Source organism: Podarcis muralis, chromosome 1, assembly GCF_964188315.1.
Source record: "Podarcis muralis chromosome 1, rPodMur119.hap1.1, whole genome shotgun sequence".
NCBI lineage: Eukaryota > Metazoa > Chordata > Lepidosauria > Squamata > Lacertidae > Podarcis > Podarcis muralis.
Window position 1 is genome coordinate 14,561,741 of NC_135655.1, and position 22,982 is coordinate 14,584,722.

At 41.6% G+C, this 22,982-nt stretch overlaps 1 protein-coding gene across 12 annotated transcripts in view; it reads right to left on the bottom strand.

Moving 5' to 3' along the window:
• KLC1 (kinesin light chain 1) overlaps positions 1–15,997 on the bottom strand; it is a 40,570-nt gene extending 24,573 nt beyond the window's left edge. For 5 of the 12 annotated variants that reach the window (XM_077923753.1, XM_077923750.1, XM_028752000.2 and 2 more), the window contains exons 1-5: positions 15,634–15,652; positions 2,016–2,277; positions 1,593–1,823; positions 1,152–1,230; positions 197–422 (exon numbers count right to left, since the gene is read on the bottom strand). In XM_077923753.1, coding sequence (XP_077779879.1) covers positions 197–422; positions 1,152–1,230; positions 1,593–1,823; positions 2,016–2,277; positions 15,634–15,641 — 806 coding nt within the window. In that variant the 5' untranslated portion in view covers positions 15,642–15,652. Of the gene's footprint in view, positions 1–196; positions 423–1,151; positions 1,231–1,592; positions 1,824–2,015; positions 2,278–14,887; positions 15,026–15,633; positions 15,655–15,782 lie in introns of those variants that run through there. The other 7 variants (XM_077923743.1, XM_077923726.1, XM_077923729.1 and 4 more) reach the window with 4 other exon arrangements.
• Between the last annotated feature and the right edge of the window lie 6,985 nt (positions 15,998–22,982).

The following is a 22,982-nucleotide window of genomic DNA, read 5'->3' on the forward strand; positions in this document are numbered from 1 at the left end:
ACTACTGCTAAAGTAAGAATGTCCTCAGCCCAACTCAAAATATCTAGGAATATTATTCAAGTTGCATGACTGTCTCCCTAAAAAGGCCATGTCCTCAAACTAAAATACAACATTGTTACTCAAAACACCACCACAAGTACTGTATTTTAGTCTAGCTGCAACATCAAACACATTAGAAAACCCTTTAAATACCAACCTGTATACCAATGCAAGTATATTCAACATAGTGGCAACATCAGGATGATCATGACCTGATGTCTTCTCCAGGTCTTCAAGTGCTTGTTTACAGAGGGGTACAGCAACTTCATATCTGCCTTGGGAAGCATACTGAATGACAAGATTATGAAGGGTCCTTAATCTTGCTGGGATTTCATAGCCACCCTGCTGGGCAGCTGCTGCTGCACTGCTATGTGGTTGTTGAACTAGAAAGAAGAAAGCAGTATATTAAAATTAATATGTAACTGGCATGAATAAATTGAACTTCTTTAAGACTACACACTCAAATGTTTTAACCGTCAAAACTATGATTGAGTTCCATGAGGTTATTATACCTAATCATACCACTCTTGTGTTGTTGTTTTTAAACACACACATTACTTTGAGTATACTCTGGCACATGTTTTGTTAGCAAGTTCTATTTCTTTTATTCTCTACACTTGAAAGTATCTGGTTTCCCAGGAGAATGAGATTGGATATAGCCAAACTCATGGAAAAGCAGGAAATCAAAAGTTCAGCCACCATGGTTGCTGATGCAAGCCCCCCCCCCCCCCATCTAGCAAGTCAATGTAACCTGGGGAAGAGCCCAAACCTATAACCATGGGGGAGGCTTGTTCCTTGCATGCTTAGCTTCAGAACTGGATCCTAGCCTCAGTATAATTTGAGAGAAAAGTATGATTTCCCCAGTTCAAACATGATAAACCGTGGTTATCACTAACTAGGAAAAAAATCTTCACACTTAAGTACAACTTCTGACTGCCCATCAGAAGTTTCAAGACTATCATTTTTATTGTTTCTGGCAAGTCAGCTGCCAGGCTTCAATACTGCAGCTACTCTTTTATGCTGTGCACTGTGCACTAATGACTTAAAGAAGCAGCTAAACTTCCACTAGTCCCCACTCACTCTATATAATGTATAAAGTTACATTCACTTACTCCCTTGTCCTTGGTCATCTTCATCATTGGGGAATAAATCATCCAGTGGCTCTTTGGTAGAATCTGTGTCTTTATCCTCCTAGACAAATCCCAAGAAACAACAAGCAGTTAGAACCACTGAATCAATATGGATATGTGCATTATGCATATCCACAAATTGCAAAAGGCACCTTTTGTCTCCCTACTGTCTCTCCGCCCTACTTCTCAAACTAATACAGTTACTGAAAAAGTGTATCATCTACTAAGCATGATATTTAGAAGTGCAAAAAAAAGAACTCTAAGTTTATGACCAGATGATCTTGAGAAAAGGGTAACAAAGGTGATCACAGGGCTGGACAACTCTCCTATGTGGAAAGGTCCCAACATTTATAGGGTAGCATTCCTCAGCAAACAGAAACAAATTAGGAAGAATAAAATGTGTTTTAATGTGAAGCTACTTACTGAAGGAGATATATCATCATCGTATTTTTTTAACTGATTCATAAATTCTAGGTGCTTCTTTTCTTCTTCCAGCTGAGCCACTGACTGTTCACTCTTTTGTAATTTCTGCTGGGTATTGGCTAGCTCATCTCTTAGCCATTGATTTTCCTGGCATAGCCTGCGAACCTGAGCTCGTAATTTCTGCTTCTCTGATTCCACCGCATTTAAGTGATTTGACAAGGCCATCATTACCTAGAAAGGACCAGAAATTACCAGTATTATTCCTCTTGACTTACAATATTTGAACATATATGTGGGTTAGCATCAACTGCATCACTGCTTTACAAATCCAACATTTGAGATTTTAATTGTTAACATTGTTAAAATACTGTATCAAAGCAAGATAACATTTCGACACCAGACTAAATAGAAATGGCTTTTTACCTGTGCTTCACTGAGTCCAAGTTCCAGCATTTCCAGAGACTTGCGAATCATGTTTGATTTTTCTTCCACCAAATTTGTTTCGTCATCTTTCTTCAAACACTTCAGTGTCTCCAGTAAACTCTGTAAGATGGAATTGTGCTCGTTCTTCAAAGCTTCTAGCCCTTGAATCACTTGCTTAGTCTTAGAAATAATTTCATCTTGAGTGAGTTTCTCCAACTTGTCTTCCTTTAGATACACCATTGTGGACATGTTGTCATACATTCTAAGAAAACACAGAAATGGTAACTTTAGTTTAAAGCCAAACATATTTTACAATTCTTATTGGTCTTAATTGAAAACTGATGCAGTAGACCAAAGCATGCCAAAATGGCATAAAACATATTGGTATACATACTCTAGATTTTGAATGTAGGTGTGTCTACAATAACTCCTGTGAAACTTCCTATTCAAAACAAACATTTTCCACAATACAAAGCAGTGCTCCAATATTTTGTATCTTGTATACAGCTACAGATTCGTGCAATAAAATATTGCCAATATATTTGCAGTAGACATTACTACCACAAAAAGGCTATGCAGTCAACAATATTTTAATTTCTGAAAGGTTTGGGTAAGCTTTGCCGGCCAGCAAGATACATATATTTTAGTAGATGAGCCTCAGGGTCCCTTCCAAATCTACAATTATATGATTTATGAATTATGAGTTATGTAGCAGCCCATCAATAAATATTCACTGGGCAGCGTACAATAAAACAGTATTAAAAATACAGGATATATAACTTAAATATTAAGACAGTACAAAAACTTCCTTACAATAGGGACAGCATAATTTACAATCCATATTTTAAACAATATTGAAATATTATCCCTGGGCCATATTATTAATAATAAAAAATAAATTAACAATATTCAACTAAGTCATCACACTAGTGGAAGCCAGTGCAATAGCCACAACATGCCCTCCCCAAATCTGCTCTGGAGAGTGAGCAGAATCCCCAGAACAGCAAGGGCAAGGAAGGAGAGACTGTGCTGTCAAGCAAGCAGAAACGCTTGAGCTGATGGACTGATCTCCCCAGCATTACACTGAATACGGCCCCATGGTCGCAAAGCTTTTGAATTCTGATATCCTTCCTACACACACACACGGACCAGAAAGCACTTAACACCTGTCTGTTTCAGTATTGATTTGTGTGAAATATCCATTTATTAATCCTGTTTTGCAGGCATACATTGTCACCCAACCCAAAGGGATGGGAAATTTTAAAAATGACAAGAATATTGAAATGGCTGAGTAAGGGAAACTAATGAAAGACAGGTAAAAGGGATTTTTCCTGTTATTTTATAATATAGCAAACCAGTGCATTCAGCTCTAAAAGCTGCTGACAGAAGCACTTCTAAATGACTTCCATGGGTCAAAAGCAGTTTACTGCTCTCTCAATAACCTGTAGAGCCTGCTTGGGCACAATTCATTTAACCAGTTCTTCCATAGATTTACAATTTCAGAGAGGTATTCAAATTTCCATTGAAGACATGTTTAGGAGGGAGGGAACCCAGTAAGTATATGGTTATCAGGAGAAATAATAATAATCATGGACCATAAGGGATTATCTCAGAACAGTAAAAAAGAACCAGCACCTTTATGCTCCTCCTCACTCAGGACAGAGGTAGATGAAACTATAGTCTCCTGCCCACATGCAAGATGAATCACATTAAAACAATTGAAGTAAACGTTAAAGCAGCAGCTACCGCGTGGCTTCCAATGTTGTCCAATTCCCTGATGGAAGAAAGGGGAGAGGAGCAGTTTCTAGCAATTCCCCCTGCTCCCCCTCCATAAATCTCATTTGGAGGACTGAAGGGACCCTGTGCAACAGAAATTATTTTGCATCAGCTAGAGCAGGCTTCCTCAACCTTGGCCCTCCAGATGTTTTTGGCCTACAACTACCATGATCCCTAGCTAGCAGGACCAGTGGTCAGGGATGATGGGAATTGTAGTCTCAAAAAACATGTGGAGGACTGAGGTTGAGGAAGCCTGAGCTAGAGCAAATATGGGGAACTTGTGGCTATCTATATGCAGTGTTCAAAACTCCCATTGTTTCAGGCGTATTTTGCAACAGGGAATTTCATTAGTGAGAGCAGTTTCTGAGCTCTGGGCACAGTACTGTGCCTAAGATTTCAGATTAAAACTGCAGAGTGGAAGGAAAGGAGGAACTTTTTCTGTCTCCCCACTTCCAGCTGCTCTCTGAAGACTGGAGAATATTTTTCAGAATATTGGGGGGGGGGTCGGCAGGGAAAGGACTAGACCATGTGAAAAATGAACATAATACTTTAGCTGCAGTTCATTCATTTTCAGCTTTGTATTCTTGTTATAAAAAGCGCGCCTACACATTCCATTCTTGTGCCCATAACCTAGGTTTAAGGTGCCATTTAGCTGTCATATCTCAGTTTCTAACACTATATGTTGCTGAACAACAACTTCTATAATCCATTACTATTGACCATGCCAGCTTGAGTGATGGGAGTTGGAAGTCTAATGACGTCTGGAGGACCACTGACTCCCCACCCATGAGTTAGAATGGGTAGGATTGAGCTGTCCTTTCTCTGAATCTGAAAGCAATACCAAAATACCGTACTTAGTCACCTCCACAGATCTGAAAGCAAAAAGAAGAGTTGAGAGACTTGTCACACTTCCCTAATTTGCCAGGAACTGTTTCCTGAAAAAACAAAATTTCACACCGCACAGTCAGACACACATGACTCACTGGGAGGTGGGGTTGGGGTGAGAGACTGCAACTGAATTTTGAAAAAGGCACAGCAAAAACACAACAGCAATTTCCAACATATTCAACACAGAATATATTCTAATTGTAAAGGACCACTCATTAGCAATTAACCAATTTTCTTTTCCCTTTATGATACTAAACTTCAACTTGAATCACGAGTGCTATAGACAAGCACATTCACCATTCATAGCTAGTACATATCATGGCTTGGATCCAGATATGTCTTGCAAAAGCAAAAAGGGACTTCCACAAGGCAGGCTTATATTCTCCAAGTTTCCCTTCCCCACTGCAGCCTGTGCTCAATTAAAACCTATTCCAGAAGGTCCGTCAGGAATAGCTGTAATAAGGGTAGCTAAGGTAAAGGGACCCCTGACCATTAGGTCCAGTCGTGGCCGACTCTGGGGTTGCGGCACTCATCTCGCTCTATAGGCTGAGGAAGCCGGCGTACAGCTTCCGGGTCATGTGGCCAGCATGACTAAGTCGCTTCTGGCAAACCAGAGCAGCGCACGGAAACACCGTTTACCTTCCTGCCGGAGCGGTACCTATTTATCTACTTGCACTTTGACGTGCTTTCGAACTGCTAGGTTGGCAGGAGCAGGGACCGAGCAATAGGAGCTCACCCTGTCGCAGGGATTTGAACCACCGACCTTCTGATCGGCAAGTCCTAGGCTCTGTGGTTTAACTCACAGTGCCACCCAATAAGGGTAACTATTAGTTGCCAATTCTCTGTTAAAGCAAATACCTCTGTACTACTCACAGAACTCCTTCCCTAGGGAGGCTAACCATGCACCCATTCTTCTCTTTTGACCCTGTAAGAAGATCTGCTTTTCTGAAGCCTTTTATGCTTCATGCTTTAACCTATTTTAAATGCACCTCTGTTTCTGGTTTGCTGTGTACTATTGATTTCATTGTTCTATGCATTTTATTGTGAATTGCCAGGGAGCAAATTGGTTGCATACAAATATGCAAAATATATCAGAAAAATAAATCTAAACAACAGCCTTTGGGCCATAACATGTTTCCAAACACTGGGTGGAGCTTCTTATTCCTAAATCTGAGCATGTGCATACCTGTGACAGAGCTAGAAAAAGGTATGCAAAGTATTGTATCTTATTTCTCTTGTTCTTCAATGGTTCTACTTGGAGCACACCTTTACTTGAAGTAGGAAAATAATATTATGAATTTGGGGGGATGTTGCAGACTACCCATAATCCTAAGTTTAGTAAAGGGGTAGAATTTATCTGATTTTGGAGTATAAAGGGAAGATACCAGTGAAAAATAAAGGCTGAGCTAGGTCTACTGGTTCAGGAACTCACTGATAGCAATGCCATTAAGATCACAACGAGAAACAACTACAGTGGTACCTCGGGTTACATACACTTCAGGTTACAGACTCCGCTAACCCAGAAATAGTGCTTCAGGTTAAGAACTTTGCTTCAGGATGAGAACAGAAATCGTGCTCCGGCGGCGCAGCAGCAGCAGGAGGCCCCATTAGCTAAAGTGATGCTTCAGGTTAAGAACAGTTTCAGGTTAAGAATGGACCTCCGGAACGAATTAAGTACTTAACCCAGGGTACCACTGTACTGGGCATTAAAAAACAATTGACTATGCAGATGTTGTCCTTCCCCCAGTTGTGTGTTAGTTAGCAGAAGACAATATCAGAGTTGAGCTATTGGAGAGTTACAGCGCCTGCTGTGGCAGTAGAGACCGAAACGAAAAATACAGGATCTGTTGCAGCTGAGGCAGATGAAAGCGTTCGGTTGGGCTGATGCAAGTGTACCATGGTGTTTCTTCTTCCAACGGTCATTCCTCCTCAGGTCACTGTTGTGGATATACAACCTGTTTGTCTGTCTCCAGGCACTGTGGTCGTCTGCAAGGGATTCCCACACCACAGGATTAATGTTGCCAGCCTTCATGTCAAGTTTGCAGACATTTTTGTAATGAAGAGTTGGTCTGCCAATGGGCCCGGTGCCTGAAGCAAGCTCTCCACAGAGCATGTCCTTGGGGATCCTGCCATCTTTTATTCTGTGGACATTACCAACCTAGCGTAGATGTTTCTGAGACAGGAGTGCAAACATGGTGAGAATGTGGGCTTGGGAGAGCACATCTTTGTTTAAGATGCTCTCCTGCCATGTGGATCCCAAAATCTTCCTGACATGTGTAGAAGACTACGGTTATCACAAGGACTGATGCTGGCAATTGTCCCTTTAATGCCCCAGCATAAGGCCTAACATGCATGGACTTAGCTTTGTTTCCTATTTGTAACCTGTCCCTTCCAGAGTTAATATGAATCTTTGTCAGCAGCACAGCGTTTATTCAGTAGAAATTAGCAAATGTCACAAGGCTTGTAAAGTATGATAAACAATGCACTAGCTGGAAGAATCAAAGGCTGGTTGTCTGTAACATATAAGCTGAGTTTCTCACACAACTGCTTTTAGTTTGAAGAACGTAGCTGCTTGGGATCTAGAGCAGTATTCCCTTTCCCTCCCAGAAATGCATAAAGAAGGTAAAGCCCAGTGACATATAACTCATATGTGTATTATGAACACATGAATTAGCCTTGTCAGCATAGTGAAACAATATATAATAGGGAGCCAGACAACTGGCAAAACCACAACTCAGCTGCTAAAACTAAGATGAGGAACTTAAGAGACAGACCCAGAACTAACAGAGATGTTTCGCCCCGGCTGTAAGATGCCATGCAGGCTATTGCTTGGTAGCCTTATGCTTAACTGTTTGTAGTCTTATGCCTTATTTAGTTTTGTGAGGGTTTAGTTAGCTTATTGTATAATTTATACAATTATTATGCTTTTTTCAGGCTAGCTATCACAAACCTTGTTTGTGATTTTACTTGCTGTACATGAATAAAATTGATAACAAGCACACTTTTGGGTGAAGACTGTCTCCAAATCCACAAAGAACATGAGTCTCCTCTATTTCATCAGCTACATGAGAATGGTACCGAGGCATCATGATCTGTGTACCTGAAGATTCCAAGAGATAGGGATCCTGATCCCCATCAAATCTCTCTGTTGTGCACTTTGATTTTCAGTTTTCTACCCATGGACTGGACAACAGTGTCTTGCTTTGTGTAGCTTGGGTCCAATTCCATAAATAAAATTGTCTACAATATCTTCTTCTGAATGAATTCCATGGCAGCACAGTTCTTCCATATTTTCCTATAATTTCACTCATGGGAGAACCACATTGATTGTATACAACTATGAACTTCTGCAGCCTTGCTTCATTAACTAGCTTCAATTTACATGGTTTTAAGCTTTTGTTACCTCATTCCAAATCCAATCACTTTAAAGAAGAAAGCATGGCTTGTACATTCTCATTTCCTTCCTGAACCTAGAAGGCTGAATCTTCCCTTGCTTAAAAAGGCATCCAGTGAATCAAAGAAATCCAGATACGGATTTGCACATAGTTATCATAAATGAGCTAGCTAGCACACATCTATGTAGTACTTCAAACTACTCTTTGATTGCAAACCTACTTCCATCCAAACATTTGCTTTCAGAATTTCCTAGAAGAATGAGTAACATATCCATGTCATAGGTGCACGTAATAATGTAATTTAGTGAAGTACATGACATTGCAAGGTAATAAATTAAGTCAATTATATATCTTCGTCTTGTTTCTGGTCAGTCACTGCCAGTTCAGACTCCACTAGCATACACATGGAAAGAAGGAACATTCCATCAACTCATGTGCAATCTATGATAGCTGTCGACTATGGATTCTACTTTTAAGTGAAAACTGTCAGTTTAAAACATGGTTGCATCTATGTGACCAAATCAGAGGTACTAATATCAGGGGATATACCTGTAACTCTTTTTTGTAGTGATACAGGAATTGTCACCTTAAATATACAGTATTTTCTTATTTTTCTTCTGACTGTTGTAAAAGATTACACCTTGTAATTGGCTGGTTTGAAATGTAATAGATTCTCACAGCAATGAAGTTGTCATAAGCTTTATTTCCCTTGTGGAACATATTCAACAGGAAATCAGCTGTAGGGGATGGTGCAGCTTTCTTGTAGCCATTGTCTCTTGAGACAGATGGATGCCAACAACCATGCTGAACAATGAGAGTTTGATGTATGCTTCAAAGGGTTACAAACTTTCTTCCATCTTTCTTTGATCTTTATCATGAAGATAAACTGTGCACGATCCTTCCTCATGTTAGTTGCAGTTCAGCAGTAGTATCTTCCTCTTTGTGGCACCCCAGCTCTTCAAAATTTGGTTTTACTCAAAATGCTTGATCTTAGTAAATGACTTTCTGTCCAGCTTTGTCCAATAGATATGGGTTGGTAAATGCTAACATTTCTGTTAGATTACTTGCAGCATTAACATTGCCTATCTGTTCCAATCTCATGTCAACAGCAGATCTTGGGATTTTTTTCCCCTTTTCAACATATGCACAGAGCTGCTTGCCAGGGTGAGGCTCTTACATTTTCAGCATGTTGTCTTGCAGTCAACACAGGCCATCTTGCATAGGTTGGCTGACTGAAGAAAAAGAACAAGCTGAACACCTGACCAAGGCAATGTACAAGTAGGCCATGTCTGTCAATGTGTTTGGTACAGGAAAATGTGTGAAAGAGGTAAATGAGTCAAATTCCGGTAAACTAGTATGATGCCATTTCACCATGCTCACCTGACTTAAGTTTTCCTTGATAATTCAATAAAATGTCTTATATCATCAGTCAACTATTTCCTTCTGAAGGCATGTCTCAAACAGCCAAACTCCTCAGGTTATTTCAGAAGGACAAATGTTACACAGACTCATCTCTCAGCACTGGTAATTCCTACAGCACATATACTAGCAACATCATAAACGTTGCATCATACAATGTTGATTATTTCCCCCAACTGTTCTCATTGTGCACAGAATTAAACTATATCAGCATATTTATTTAAGTACAGTTTGTGTAGCTATTTAACACCACTATAGCCCAAATCCATCAGAACACAGAATCATCAAAAGATGCATCCAGCCAATTTAATGGGATCCAAATGAGCGTGTCCACAGATGGGAATGCACATCTTTATCAATAGGGTGCATGCAATCCTGCTTCTACATGCAGCTCTCCTTTCTTGGAACAAGGTGTAAATGGCTGGTGCAATAAATGAAAAAGACTTAACAGGTGCTATACATCTGTATCCCAATGAAGCCAGTGAGCTGTCTATTGGGTGATATCCAATAGTCACACACAGAGATCAACAAAAATTAATTTGCAGCTAGTTTCAGTTGGACTTGGTGGAGATCACCCATTGTCAGCACAAATAACACTTTCAAGATTAAGAATTCCCATGTTCAGAGCTATTCCCCTTCAAGCAACCCTTCCCCCCCCCGCCTTAAACAAATAATTCATCTTGAGTCAGTTATCAACATATCAACATGATATTTATTTTGTTGTTCAGCATAAAAAGTAGACATTTTTAGGTCAATGCCACTGAACACAATACTATAAAACCATAAGTATATAGAAATACTGACACTACCCTTGAAATACAGATTTTTTTAAAGCTGCAAGTGTACAGTTTTCCTTTACTCAAATCAAAACTATTGAATGTTCTTACTTTGGTAATATTATTAATATGGAATACTGAGAATTCATCAAGGGCAGATAATCACAGAGTGCCAACAGCAAGGTCATGAGCCACATGGATGGCAATTTGGAACACATATGAAGACTGATGGCAAAATAGTCTTATAGCCCTAAAGGTTAGTGAGGTAAGACAAAAAAATCATGAGAATTGTTCAAATTCTCATAAAAACATTAAAACTGGCAGAGATGGACACTCCAGAGCAGACTGGAGGGCACAGGGGGCTGCAGAGGGAGAGGGATTTTTATCACACAACTTTGGGTGCACCATATGAATCTAAAACAATTTCAAAACCTCTTACACACTTACTTCAGCTCAGAGATCATGACTTGCTGAAATCACAGTTTCCTGTCACAGTCAAACCGAGAAACTATGATTTTAATCTTGGTTTACTAATCAGCATATGATAATTTCCTATGCTAGTTAGTAGTCAGTAATCTAACCTCCTCATTTCAGTGTAACAGAAAACTATGGTTTAAATAAGCCATAATCTCTAAAGTAAAGTCAGTATATGAAGGAAGATTTCTTGCCATGTTGCGCTTATGCAATTTTATTGGACTAAATTATATTGGTAAAAAATATGTTTGAAAAAATGTATACAGGCAACATGATAAATTAGTCACTTCTCAGCAATACAAACACAAAGGTTAGTTTTACGCAAAATACTTCAGTAATTTCAGGTACCATACCTATTGATACCCCAATTATTTTGGAAACCAGATGCTGCGTTGAGTTACTCAACAAATGTTAGCGTATTGGAAAATAAAGTGAATGGCGGGGAAAAGCTGGCAAGTGTTTATTTTGTACTGGGAATGGAAGTACTGAAGTAAAAAAGTACAAAATTTACTTCCTTGCATTTATGTATATAGCATAACAGAGGACAAGCTGGTTGAATAGTGTTCTCGAAGCTACCAACATGAGTTTGACTAAACTGCGGGAGGCAGTGGAAGACAGAAGTGCCTGGCGTGCTCTGGTCCGTGGGGTCACAAAGAGTCGGATACGACTAAACAACAACAACAATATAGCATACTGAGTGTTAAAAGTGTTTCAAATATGCTGTCAATAATCTTTACAATAGCCTTGTGAGCAGTGGTTTCCCCCCCTAGAAAAATAGGTGCCGGTACTAGCCATTAAGTTGTTAAAGTAAGTGCCACACTTTTTAGCAACAACAAAAAAGAGGTTCCGGTATTCCGTACCCTTGAGTACCCCCTGAAAAATAAGTGCTGCTTGTGAGATAGGACAGTATTATCCCAGTGAGGGATGAATAATTGCTAGCAGCAAGTTTATGGACAGAAACCAGAAAAGCTCACAGTCCTTGCCGCTGCAATAGCTTCAAATTTTATCCATTACAATTTCGTCTTTGATTTGAAAAAGCCTAGAATCCCTTATCTGTAGTGACAAGAGTTTATTTTCTAGAGATGACAGGAAAATTGCACTTAATACAACTACAGAGTAATAACAAAAATGGGGGGGGGGATATTTCCAAATACTTTCTTCTCTGCATCAATGAATATTGCTATTAGAAAAGTTTGACAAAACAATCCATTGTTTCCTGCCTAATCTGTCATCTTAAAAAACCCATTCATCCCCCCCTCCAGGAATATCAATATATTTTGCATGTGCATCAGCAATAAGACATAGAAAATACAGTATGGTAATAAGGACAAACTTCCTCAGGGGATTTTGCTTCCTATGCTATTTTACATGCAAGCTTATGAGCAGTACATCCTGCAAAGAATAAATTAAATTGGAGGGCCTCCATTTCTTGAAGATTCCAAAAACTGAAGCTTAAACATTTGAAGCTTAGTTCCTATTATAAAGAAAATTACATATTTGAGCACCATAGCTCTTTCAGACAGCTTTTGTTAGATGTTGCCTCGTGCACTTGCTATTCTGAATGTTAAAAAGCCTAAAATGTATAGAAGCCATGTTGTCACACTAGACAGGGTTATACTGAAAATTCAGAGTAAAAACATATTCTAAGCTAACTGCGCCTCAGAGGCAGAAAGGTGGAGACTGAAGAGAAGCTGCACTAATCCTCATGTCCAAAGGGAATTTAGCCTGCAGTAAAAAGCCAGAGACTGCATTAGAGGGTACAATGAAACATCCCAAGGGCACCCAACTGAGCAAAAGAAACCAACAGATACAGCACAAAGGAAGAGAGGCAGGTGAGCATTTTGCCAAAGCCTGATGGAAAACTCAGACACAAAGCTAACAGCAACTGATCCCTCCTTTAAAATAAAATCATATTACACTGATTTTTTTTATATTATAACCCACTTCATCTTCCTTTAATGTTCAGATATTGTTCTGTGTTCTTATTTAATATTCAGAGGCTTCGTCTGAGGTTGCAAGTACTATTACTCTTATGCCAGTGACCTAGATTTCTCTTTTAACCTTTCCATTCTAAATCACTTCTGTTTTTTACTCTGCCTTAGTAAGAAGGCAAGCATGGACACTGTTAAGCAGCAGTGGACAGAAGGCTACTGGTAGATCTTTGGCAAGAATTTCTGACTTCTAATTGTTTAACAACAGCAACAACAAATTGACTCTAAATTATACTGCTGAAATAAAGAAAGCATTGGATGACTAGGATTCTTCTGTGTCAGGACTGAGAATTCTGTTCAGTTCCAGTACTCAAGAGCAAATTCCTGGGATCAGATTTCTTTAAATGTATTTCTTTTACACCAGACTCCAGTAGGTGGGTCTCTGGGTTCTAATAAAAACACAATAGCTTCCTCAAGCCCGAATTCTGCCCCCACTTGCAATCAATTAATATTTCACAATTACTTCGGGTAATCCTTTACTTTATTTTACAATAGGACATGCATTTTTAAATAGTACATAATGTTAACATTATCAAGGATGGATCAATTTTATTTTCATGATCACAAAAATATAGGTAAACATCTGGAACATTATATAAAAATGTTATTCAGTCTTGGACTTTTAAAAAATAAAAACAATAGATTTTGGCTCCTAAGCATTTCTGAATGAGCTGTGTTATTACCACACAATTCTCAGCTTCCTAAAATATAAAGTCATCTCAGAACAGTTTCCTGTTAAGCAATATGCTTGCTATAACTCAGTTGTGCTGCCTCATAGCACATTATAGCTCTGCCTAATGGATCTGTTTTAACTTCACTGTTGATGAATGCTGAATTTATTATTCCAGATGCATTTAAGTCCTATGACTAATGTCTTCCACCATGATGCAACCTAGCTTTCAAAATTCTTAGAAAAAGAACTGTGAGATATTTAAAATCAAAAGTAAAATCAAAATATGTTCATGTCATTTTAAAATAAATGGTTCTTTAGGAAAGATGAGAATACAATTCTGACATGTACGCAATAAGTAGATGGTTCAGCTGTTTTCTATACAACTTAGCTCAGAAATGCATACTTATTCTATACACAGCACAATCCTATTCATGTCCATTCATAAGTATGAACCACTTAGTTCAACAGGGTTTACTACCAGTTATGTGAATACAGTATTATAGGATTGTATAATTCATTTGTTTATATTTCATTCTACTGTCATACTGTTATGCTTGAATTGTAAGCTCTACAAGATATTTTCTCCCATCAAGATACAAAAATGAAAACTACTTCCTAGATTTTTAAAAGTTTCCCAAGATCCTATACAAGTCATTTGGCAGATTTCCTGTTATTAATGAATATGGGCTGGTCCTGTTTGTTCAAAGGGCCTCTTACGCTTCAGTAGTTTACATGTAATTTTAGGTAGGGAAAATGAGGGCTAATTAGGCTATAATTCAGTGGGGCTTACTTCTGAGTAGTAATGGTTAGGACTGTGGGTTTACTAATTGCAACCTGGTTTCAGTCATCCTGCTTCCATGTGTAAGTATTGCTTCAAAACAGTTTCAGAGTCCAAAATATTGTAATCAATTGAAAAGAAAGCCAGGAGACAGCAAGCTGATAAGCCTGCCTTAACAGACTCAAAAGCATGCCCCACCCCCTCTCCTTTCCTTATTTCAATCAAAAACAAAAACCCAGAAGGATTGAGCCACCCTGCATCTAAAAATGCAACTGAGGTAACACATTTCCTCATCCCTAGATGCTACTGTCTAGCTCCCCGAAACTGCGAGAAGAATGTGAAAAGGAAAGAGGGAGGGAGAAAGGTAGGAAAGGGGGTTGTCGCCTCTGTAAAGGAAGCACATCCCCTACATGCAGGCAGATCCCTTCCTCTCCTGCATCTCGCGTTGGCTACTTGGCTCTTTGCAAATGATCCACGCCTGAACATCCTCGGAATCCCAATGGGACTGGCTGTTGCCCCAAGGGACCAACCCGGGACTAACAGGAGCCTGGCTCTGCCTTTTGTTCTGGATGAGTAATCAGCGACGGAAAAATGGGGTGGGGGGGCCGCAAGAGAGAAAGCCTCCAAGGAAGGAAGACACACATACGCACACTTCCTTCACACCAAGGGCTTAATAAATAAACAAATCTGGCTGCTACCAACCTCCTATTACTCCTTCCTCCGCTGGTGCATGTCCCTTTCCTCCATCTTCTAGATCTGTATACAGTTTCAATTCTATCAATGCTCCAATTTGTTGTTGATGATGATTGGGGAGAGGGGCATGTTTTTTGCTGTTCTTTACCTGTAAGCCGCCTTGAGCCCCGTCAGGGGAAAATGAATATATAATAATGACAACAATAACCATATTTTGGAAGTACAGTGGTACCTCGGATTAAGTACTTAATTCGTTCTGGAGGTCTGTTCTTAACCTGAAGCTGTTCTTAACCTCAAGCACCACTTTAGCTAATGGGGCCTCCTGCTGCTGCCGTGCCACCGGAGCACAATTTCTGTTCTCATCCTGAAGCAAAGTTCTTAACCTGAGGTACTATTTCTGGGTTAGCGGAGTCTGTAACCTGAAGCGTCTGTAACCCGAGGTACCACTGTACTCCATTCAGCCCGCCCACCCAGCGTTACACCCCCTCCTGTAAGCCGCCCATAGTGAGGCTGGGGAAACCCAGCCACGATGGGGTATAAATAATAAAATTATTATTATTAATTATTATTGTTGTTGTTGTTGTCATCCTCATTAGCTGCCACAACCCACCCACGCAGGATCTGGCCCTCCCTCCGCAGAGGCTGCCCATCTGCCTTAGGTGCTCGGGATCAGCATCACCTCACGCCTCCCCTGCCCCCCCCCATTAGATCTAGCATCGCTCCCCACTATACACGGGACACGCATACACACACACCTTCCCATAAGTGGCGCCCTTTCCCGGCATCTCTGAGGGGCGGCGGGAGGGGGCGTAGGGAGGGGCGGCAGGCCGCTGGCTCCGGGGAGGGGGGGCTCGGAGGAGGCAGGCGGAGAGGGAACCAGGATGCCAGAAAAACGGCCACTCACCCCAGCTATGACCTCTCCGCCCAGGCCGGAGTAGCCGGCTGTCAGTCCCGGGGAGGAGGCTGGTCTCTGCACAGCCGCCGACGCCACCGCGGCTGTTGCAGTTACAGCCGCCGCTGAAAGAGACAGAGAGACAGACAGAGGTAAGTCCTTCCCGGCTTCCCAAGGCTGACTGGGCGGCCTCAGCTCCGCCCCTCTCCTCACCGAAAATGGCGGCCCTCCCTCCCGGCCCACAATCCTCCGCGCGGCGGCAGCAATGATGTCACTGCTGTCAGAGGGAAGGGAGGGAGAGAGGCGCGCGCGACGGCTGCCTTTCGTACAAGGCGCATGCGCTAAGCTGGGTTGGAGTGGAGAGGGGGCTGGTTGCCCCTCCGGCCGCGCGCTGTTCGACCCGTTGTTTTGGCAGGACGGCGCGGCCCTCCGCCTTCGCCTCATGGGCGCCATGGAACGTTCTAGCGCCCAGCTTTATTGACGGTTGGATTAGGTGGACTGCGGAGCCCGCCTGTTTAGGCAGCTGGAAAGACTGGAAAGTGGGGGGAAATACACTATAATGAAAAAAGCAGACACACATATATTCTTTTTTTTTTTTTTAAGTGTTATAGAAAATTATACATCACTGTCAAACAAAACAGACATTAAGCCAATGTATAGGGCCAGCCCAAGCATGAGGCAAGGCAAGGCAACTGCCTTGGGCGGCAAGATCCACAGGGGCATCAGATCCCAATGTAGAACTTTATTCTGCCATTTTCCTGATCTTCATTCACCCCTTTTTCCCTGTTGCAGAGGGAGGCACCGTTTTGTGGTTCACCTCAAGTGCCCCAGTGTCTTGGGCCAGCCATGCAAATGTATTAAATAACACGTTTTAAGGGTTATACAAAATTCAACAAAATACAGTGCCTATCAAACAGATCTGGTGATACAATACGCAGTCCATATACAATTATAAATCGCTGCCAGACAAAAAGGGTATAAAATAAAACCAAAATAAATAAGTCAATAAGTCAATAACTGGAACTATTTATAGCATAGATATAACATAAGGGTTAAACAGGATGGGGTTACAAAACATGGACCTTATTATTAAAATTATTCATATGCACTGAGTCACTATCAGCCATATTCATTTGTAGGCAAATCAGACCAAACAGGTATGAAATTGTCACTTTATCTTTGTCCCCTAATGACTCTCAGCTTATTAGTTCATTTTTCCAGCAGGGCAATATCCCACACTTTAGTGTACCACTTAGTAAGACTGGCCCCCATCAAAACAAACATTCAAATCAGTCAGCCAATAACTCTTTAAATAAAATCAATCAACGCTGGAAGGAGGGAACCAAAATAGACCCAGGAGAGCAGGTTCAAACTCAAATATTATTTCAAATATTTTTATGCTTTCTTTCCTGGCAAAAAAGAGGTAGGGGGGCTCACATAAGAATAATGTAAAACATCAAAAGTACCAGTTCAAAATTTAAAACATTAAAAATGATTTTAAAAGACCAGTTATTGCCTGGCTAGGAGGAAGCTCTCTTGAATTCAAAGGAACTTGTGAGTGGATTGCCCTAGAATTTTTCTGCATTCAAAGCCAGGAGGGAAGCTCTGCAATGCACTTAGAATTTTAATTTAGAAACAAATATACCTCCAGTCTAAGAGGTTTGGGGCACACTTCCCAATGTTGCAGATGACCTGTTTAACTGAGCATTTGTCCCAATCTGTTTGCAGGGAGATTAGACAAAGCTGGCTATTCAATAAGCATTCTGATTTGTTTGCAGGGAGGTTAGATGGTGTCCTTTCAAATCCAGAACAGAGCCATGTTCTGGACCAGCTCCATTTATAAGCCAACTTCCATCTTTGATTGTTCCTATCTACCCTACATGCTTTTTGGGGTGACAAGTATATGGGAAAGTGGGCTTGCCCATGCCCTGCTATTAAATTATTGCTGGGATGACATTATGTATAATTTAATGTTGATTCATTGTATGTGTTCATTATGTATTATGAACTATATGTATTATTTATTACTATGCATTGCTTATCATTATGCATTGTATTTTTTACAGTATGTTTAATTTTTTTGTATTGCATGGATATTAAGTTATTAATCAGGGGGTTTGGGCTGGGTGTTCATCAGTATGCGGATGATACCCAGCTCTACCTCTCTTTCAAATCAGAACCAGTGAGGGTGGTGAAGGTCCTGTTTGAGTGTCTGGAGGCGGTTGGAGGATGGATGGCGGCTAACAGATTGAGATTGAATCCTGACAAGACAGAAGTACTGTTTCTGGGGGACAGGAGGCGGGCAGGTGTGGAGGATTCCCTGGTCCTGAATGGGGTAACTGTGCCCCTGAAGGACCAGGTGTGCAGCCTGGGAGTCATTTTGGACTCACAGCTGTCCATGGAGGCACAGGTCAAATCCGTGTCCAAGGCAGCTGTTTACCAGTTCCATCTGGTACGCAGGCTGAGACCCTATCTGCCTGTGGACTGCCTCGCCAGAGTGGTGCATGCTCTGGTTATCTCCCGCTTGGACTACTGCAATGAGCTCTACGTGGGGCTACCTTTGAAGGTGACCCGGAAACTACAACTAATCCAGAACGCGGCAGCCAGACTGGTGACTGGGAGCGGCTGCCGAGACCATATAACACCGGTCTTGAAAGACCTACATTGGCTCCCAATACGTTTCCAAGCACAATTCAAAGTGTTGATGCTGACCTTTAAAGCCGTAAACGGCCTAAGTCCAGTATATCTAAAGGAGCGTCTCCATCCCCATCGTTCTGCCTGGACACTGAGGTCCAGCGCTGAGGGCCTTCTGGTGGTTCCCTCACTGCGAGAAGCCAAGTTACAGGGAACCAGGCAGAGGGCCTTCTCGGTAGTGGCCGTTCCCAGAGGGCCGTTCCCTGTGGAACGCCCTCCCACCAGATGTCGAAGAAAACAACAACTACCAGACTTTTAGCAGACATCTGAAGGCAGCCCTGTTTAGGGAAGCTTTTAATGTTTGATGTATTACAGTATTTTAATATTTTTTTGGAAGCCGCCCAAAGTGGCTGGGGAAGCCCAGCCAGATGGGTGGGGTATAAATAAATAAATAAATAAATAAATAAATAAATAAATAAATAAATCATTCATTGACATATATGGTTTATTGTGTTCTTTGCTGTAAACCTGTGGTCTTTTAGCAAAGGGCAGTATATACTGGTAATAAATAAATGAAAGTCATGTGTTGTCCTACACTTTCCAATGCATTTTCTCATCACTTTCCTTATTGGAGGTGAGGTTTGTTGCACATTACTGCTATTGTTTGTTTCTCCAAGTGGAGTAAGATAGGTCATGGGCGTGCACAGGATTTATGGTATGTTGGGGGGTCCAGAACCTAACTATTTTTATTGTTTTACTTGATATGGGGGGACAGCTGCCCCCCACCGGCTACGCCCATGAGCTAGGTCACAGTTGCTGAGGCAGGTGTACCGAAACATAGCATATACAGTACAGTATATTTGTTTACTGTCTCCGCACCTTTCTTTTAGAATTATGTATAGAGGAACTGCTATCAATCGTACCTTTCAAGGACTGACAGCACCTCCCTAGCCTTGTAGATATAGGAGCAGGTTGAGAAATACTTGTTGCACTAGCAACGCCTGGTTCCCAGTTGTAGATTTAAATATCGTCAGACTACACCCTCTTCTAGAGTGACCTGATGATGGCTGAAAATAGGTCTTGATATAGGCAAAACTCCAGGACTTGCAAGGTAATAAATACTATTTCTTAGGCTGTTTACTCCTGTTTACCTTGCATCCAATGCGCTCCCGCCACTGGTTTCTGAATCCATGTACGCATAATGTTACCCACAACCCTCGTCTAACACAACTGATGTGCCGAGTGACATGCAAATGTGATTTGAAACATGGAGGTGGAAACCAGCCTCACTGCATTTTAAGCAGGTAATGTGTACAAACCAGCTGCAAACTCTTTTCCAGGAGCCCTGTCCCTGCCCAACACATCCAGACAGAGGCTCTTGTCAGTAAGAAAGAGATATTTATTCAGGCAAGTTAACAGTACTGGCTCAGCAGCACACACAGCGCTCAGGAGTCATGATTCAGGAGTTCAAGAGGGCAAGAAGTTCGGAACTTGACAGAAGCAACAAAGATGTCTCAACAAGTTTCCCTGCCCCTCCTCTACCTTTTAAAGACAAGGTGTGCTACACTCACTTGTGAGACTCTCTTACTTTATGGGAAGTTCAAGATCGCAATCACTCCCTCTGTCAGGATGGGTGGGTCTGCTCCCATCTCCGAAGGTGGCACTTAGTTCTAGGGAAGAAGGCTGCATCCATCCTGTTCAGGCTCCAGTTCAGTCACTGCCATCTCCAGCCTATCCCCTTGGCTGACCAAAACCTTCCCCAGCCTTCACTGAGGTTCTCTGCTTTGCAGGGAGGTTGGAGGGGAGAGCTGGGACCCCTGTTCCCCCTCTGAAAGCAACTGAAGACCTCACCGCTCCTTCAATCCAGCATCCCATCAACGATTCCCCTCTTTTGTTTCTTCCTCCTACATCAGAGCCCGTAAACCCAAGCCCATTCATCCAGGTCTTGCTAAGCCATGGTTTGGCATAGCATTCAGTGCAAAGCAGGCTGCTACATTAGCTGTTATATTATATTAGCTGCCAATCTAGCAGTTCGAAAGCACGCCAGTGTAAGTAAATAAATAGGTAGCACTGTGGCGGGAAGGTAAACAGGGTTTCTGTGCGCTCTGGTTTCTGTCTCAGTTTTCCATTGCGCCAGAAACAGTTTAGTCATGCTGGCCACATGACCCAGAAAGCTGTCTGTGGAAAAACACTGGCTCCCTCGGCCTGAAAGCGAGATGAGCGCCACAACCCCATAGTCACCATCTACTGGACTTAACCCTCCAGGGGTCCTTTACCTTTACATTATATTGTTTTGGGAGAGCCTGCTATTTTTTTATATACTTTAACCCATCCATTTGGACTATAACACAATATATTTACTCAGCAGTGAAATGTCTTATTGTTATTTTTTGACTGGACCCTACACCAGCAACCTTTAGCATTCTTTCCAACCGTATTGTGTGCATTTTTTTTGCCAACCTTGAATGTTGTTGAAGCTGAGCAGAGATATGCACTCACATATTTGGAAGTTTGACATCCAGTTAAGACTTCCTCTTTGCCTTTTATTTACATTAAAAAAGCTGTCCTTGGCTCCACACAAAGCTTCACAGTAGCACTGAGGTCACAACCCTGGGAACAGGAAAACAATATTTAGCCCGCAAGAGAATTCCTGTCTGATAAAAATTATAAGGGAAGAGCTTATTTTAATAAAAGTAGAGGGTACTTTTCCAAACATGAAAATTGGGGCTATACTGATGTGGAATAATTTGCACACTGAATTTATTTATTTGGAATTATGTCTTGTTCCATTCTAGGGCTTTTGTGAGTCTTCAGAAGAACATTTCAAAGCTGTGGGAGAGCCACCGAGACCATCTATCTGTTCTATCTATCTATCTTGATCTGGCAGACAGATGATGTACTAAAGTGTTCTTTCATACCATAAAGGTCAAGGTGGGATGAAGGTGGTCTTGTAACATGCTTGATACAAGCTAATGGATATCAGCAGCACCTATAGACACATAGCTATATTATAGACACCAGGAAGGTCCTTCAGGCTCTCACTCTCTTATTCTCTGCTCCCATCACATGTTCTGATTCCCTACTGAGCTTCCTGGTAAATTTACAGATCTTGTTTTGTAGCAACCTAAGGTTTAGAGTATCCAGGAGGCACGAGAGAGAATTGGAGTATCCACGCATAAAGAGCACATTCCTGATAATTAAACCATGGCTGCATCTACATAGCTTTAAAAAACACTCTGAAAATGCTCTGAGAAAAAAAAAAGTAAAGCTCACAATGAAAAATTTCATAGTTCTGATTTCAGCTCTACAGTGCCATCTGGGGCGCAAGTGTTATAACACATTTATAACATGTACAGTGGTGCCTCGCAAGACGAAATTAATCCGTTCCGCGAGTCTCTTCGTCTTGTGGTTTTTTCGTCTTGCGAAGCACGGCTATTAGCGGCTTAGCGGCTATTAGCGGCTTAGCAGCTATTAACGGCTTAGCGGCTATTAACGGCTTAGTGGCTTTAAGAAAAAGGAAACAAACTCGCAAGAACTCGCAAGACGTTTCGTCTTGCGAAGCAAGCCCATAGGGAAATTCGTCTTGCGGAACGACTAAAAAAAAGGAAAACCCTTTCGTCTAGCGAGTTTTTCGTCTTGCGAGGCATTCGTCTTGCGGGGTACCACTGTACAGTCATACCTTGGGTTGAAGCAGCTTCAGGATGAATATTTTCGGGTTGCACTCCGCGGCGACCCGGAAGTAATGGAGTGTGTTACTTCCGGGTTTCGCCACTCGCGCATGCGCAGACACTCAAAATGATGTCACGCACATGCGTGGAAGTGGCAAGACGCGCAGATGCGTGTTACTTTTACTTCAGGAGGCGAACGGGGCTCTGGAACGGATCCTGTTCGTATCCAGAGGTACCACTGTATATGTTTTATTAATGTAGCTGAATCCCATGGTTTGGCTCTGATGTCTAATTTGGGCCATTACACACACACACATTGCGGTATTATAATGACTGTTCATATCAGTTGGCTTAAAAGAAATACATTTGTTTTTCACTTTAAAGTGAAATCTGTGCTGTTTTGTACCATAGCTTATCCATAGCTACTTGTGGGTAAACTGATATATTATTGATTTGGATTTTATACATGGTGACAGCAGTAAAAGGGTTAGAGAAATTAATAAAAGGTTTCAGCTTAAAGTAAAGAAAACATCTAAGGTATGTGAGACCACCTCCTTCAAAATAAGTAAATAATTTTGGAGGTGCAAGGTGGTTTGCCACAGCCGCCATCTGTATACATACATACCACCCTTCCTCCTAGAAAACCCCAGGGGTAGCAAACAAGTGATACAACAATTGTTGTTGTTGTTGTTTAGTCGTTTAGTCTTGTCCGACTCTTCGTGACCCCATGGACCAGAGCATGCCAGGCACTCCTGTCTTCCACCGCCTCCCGCAGTTTGGTCAAACTCATGCTGGTAGCTTCGAGAACACTGTCCAACCATCTCATCCTCTGTCGTCCCCTTCTCCTTGTGCCCTCCATCTTTCCCAACATCAGGGTCTTTTCCAGGGAGTCTTCTCTTCTCATGAGGTG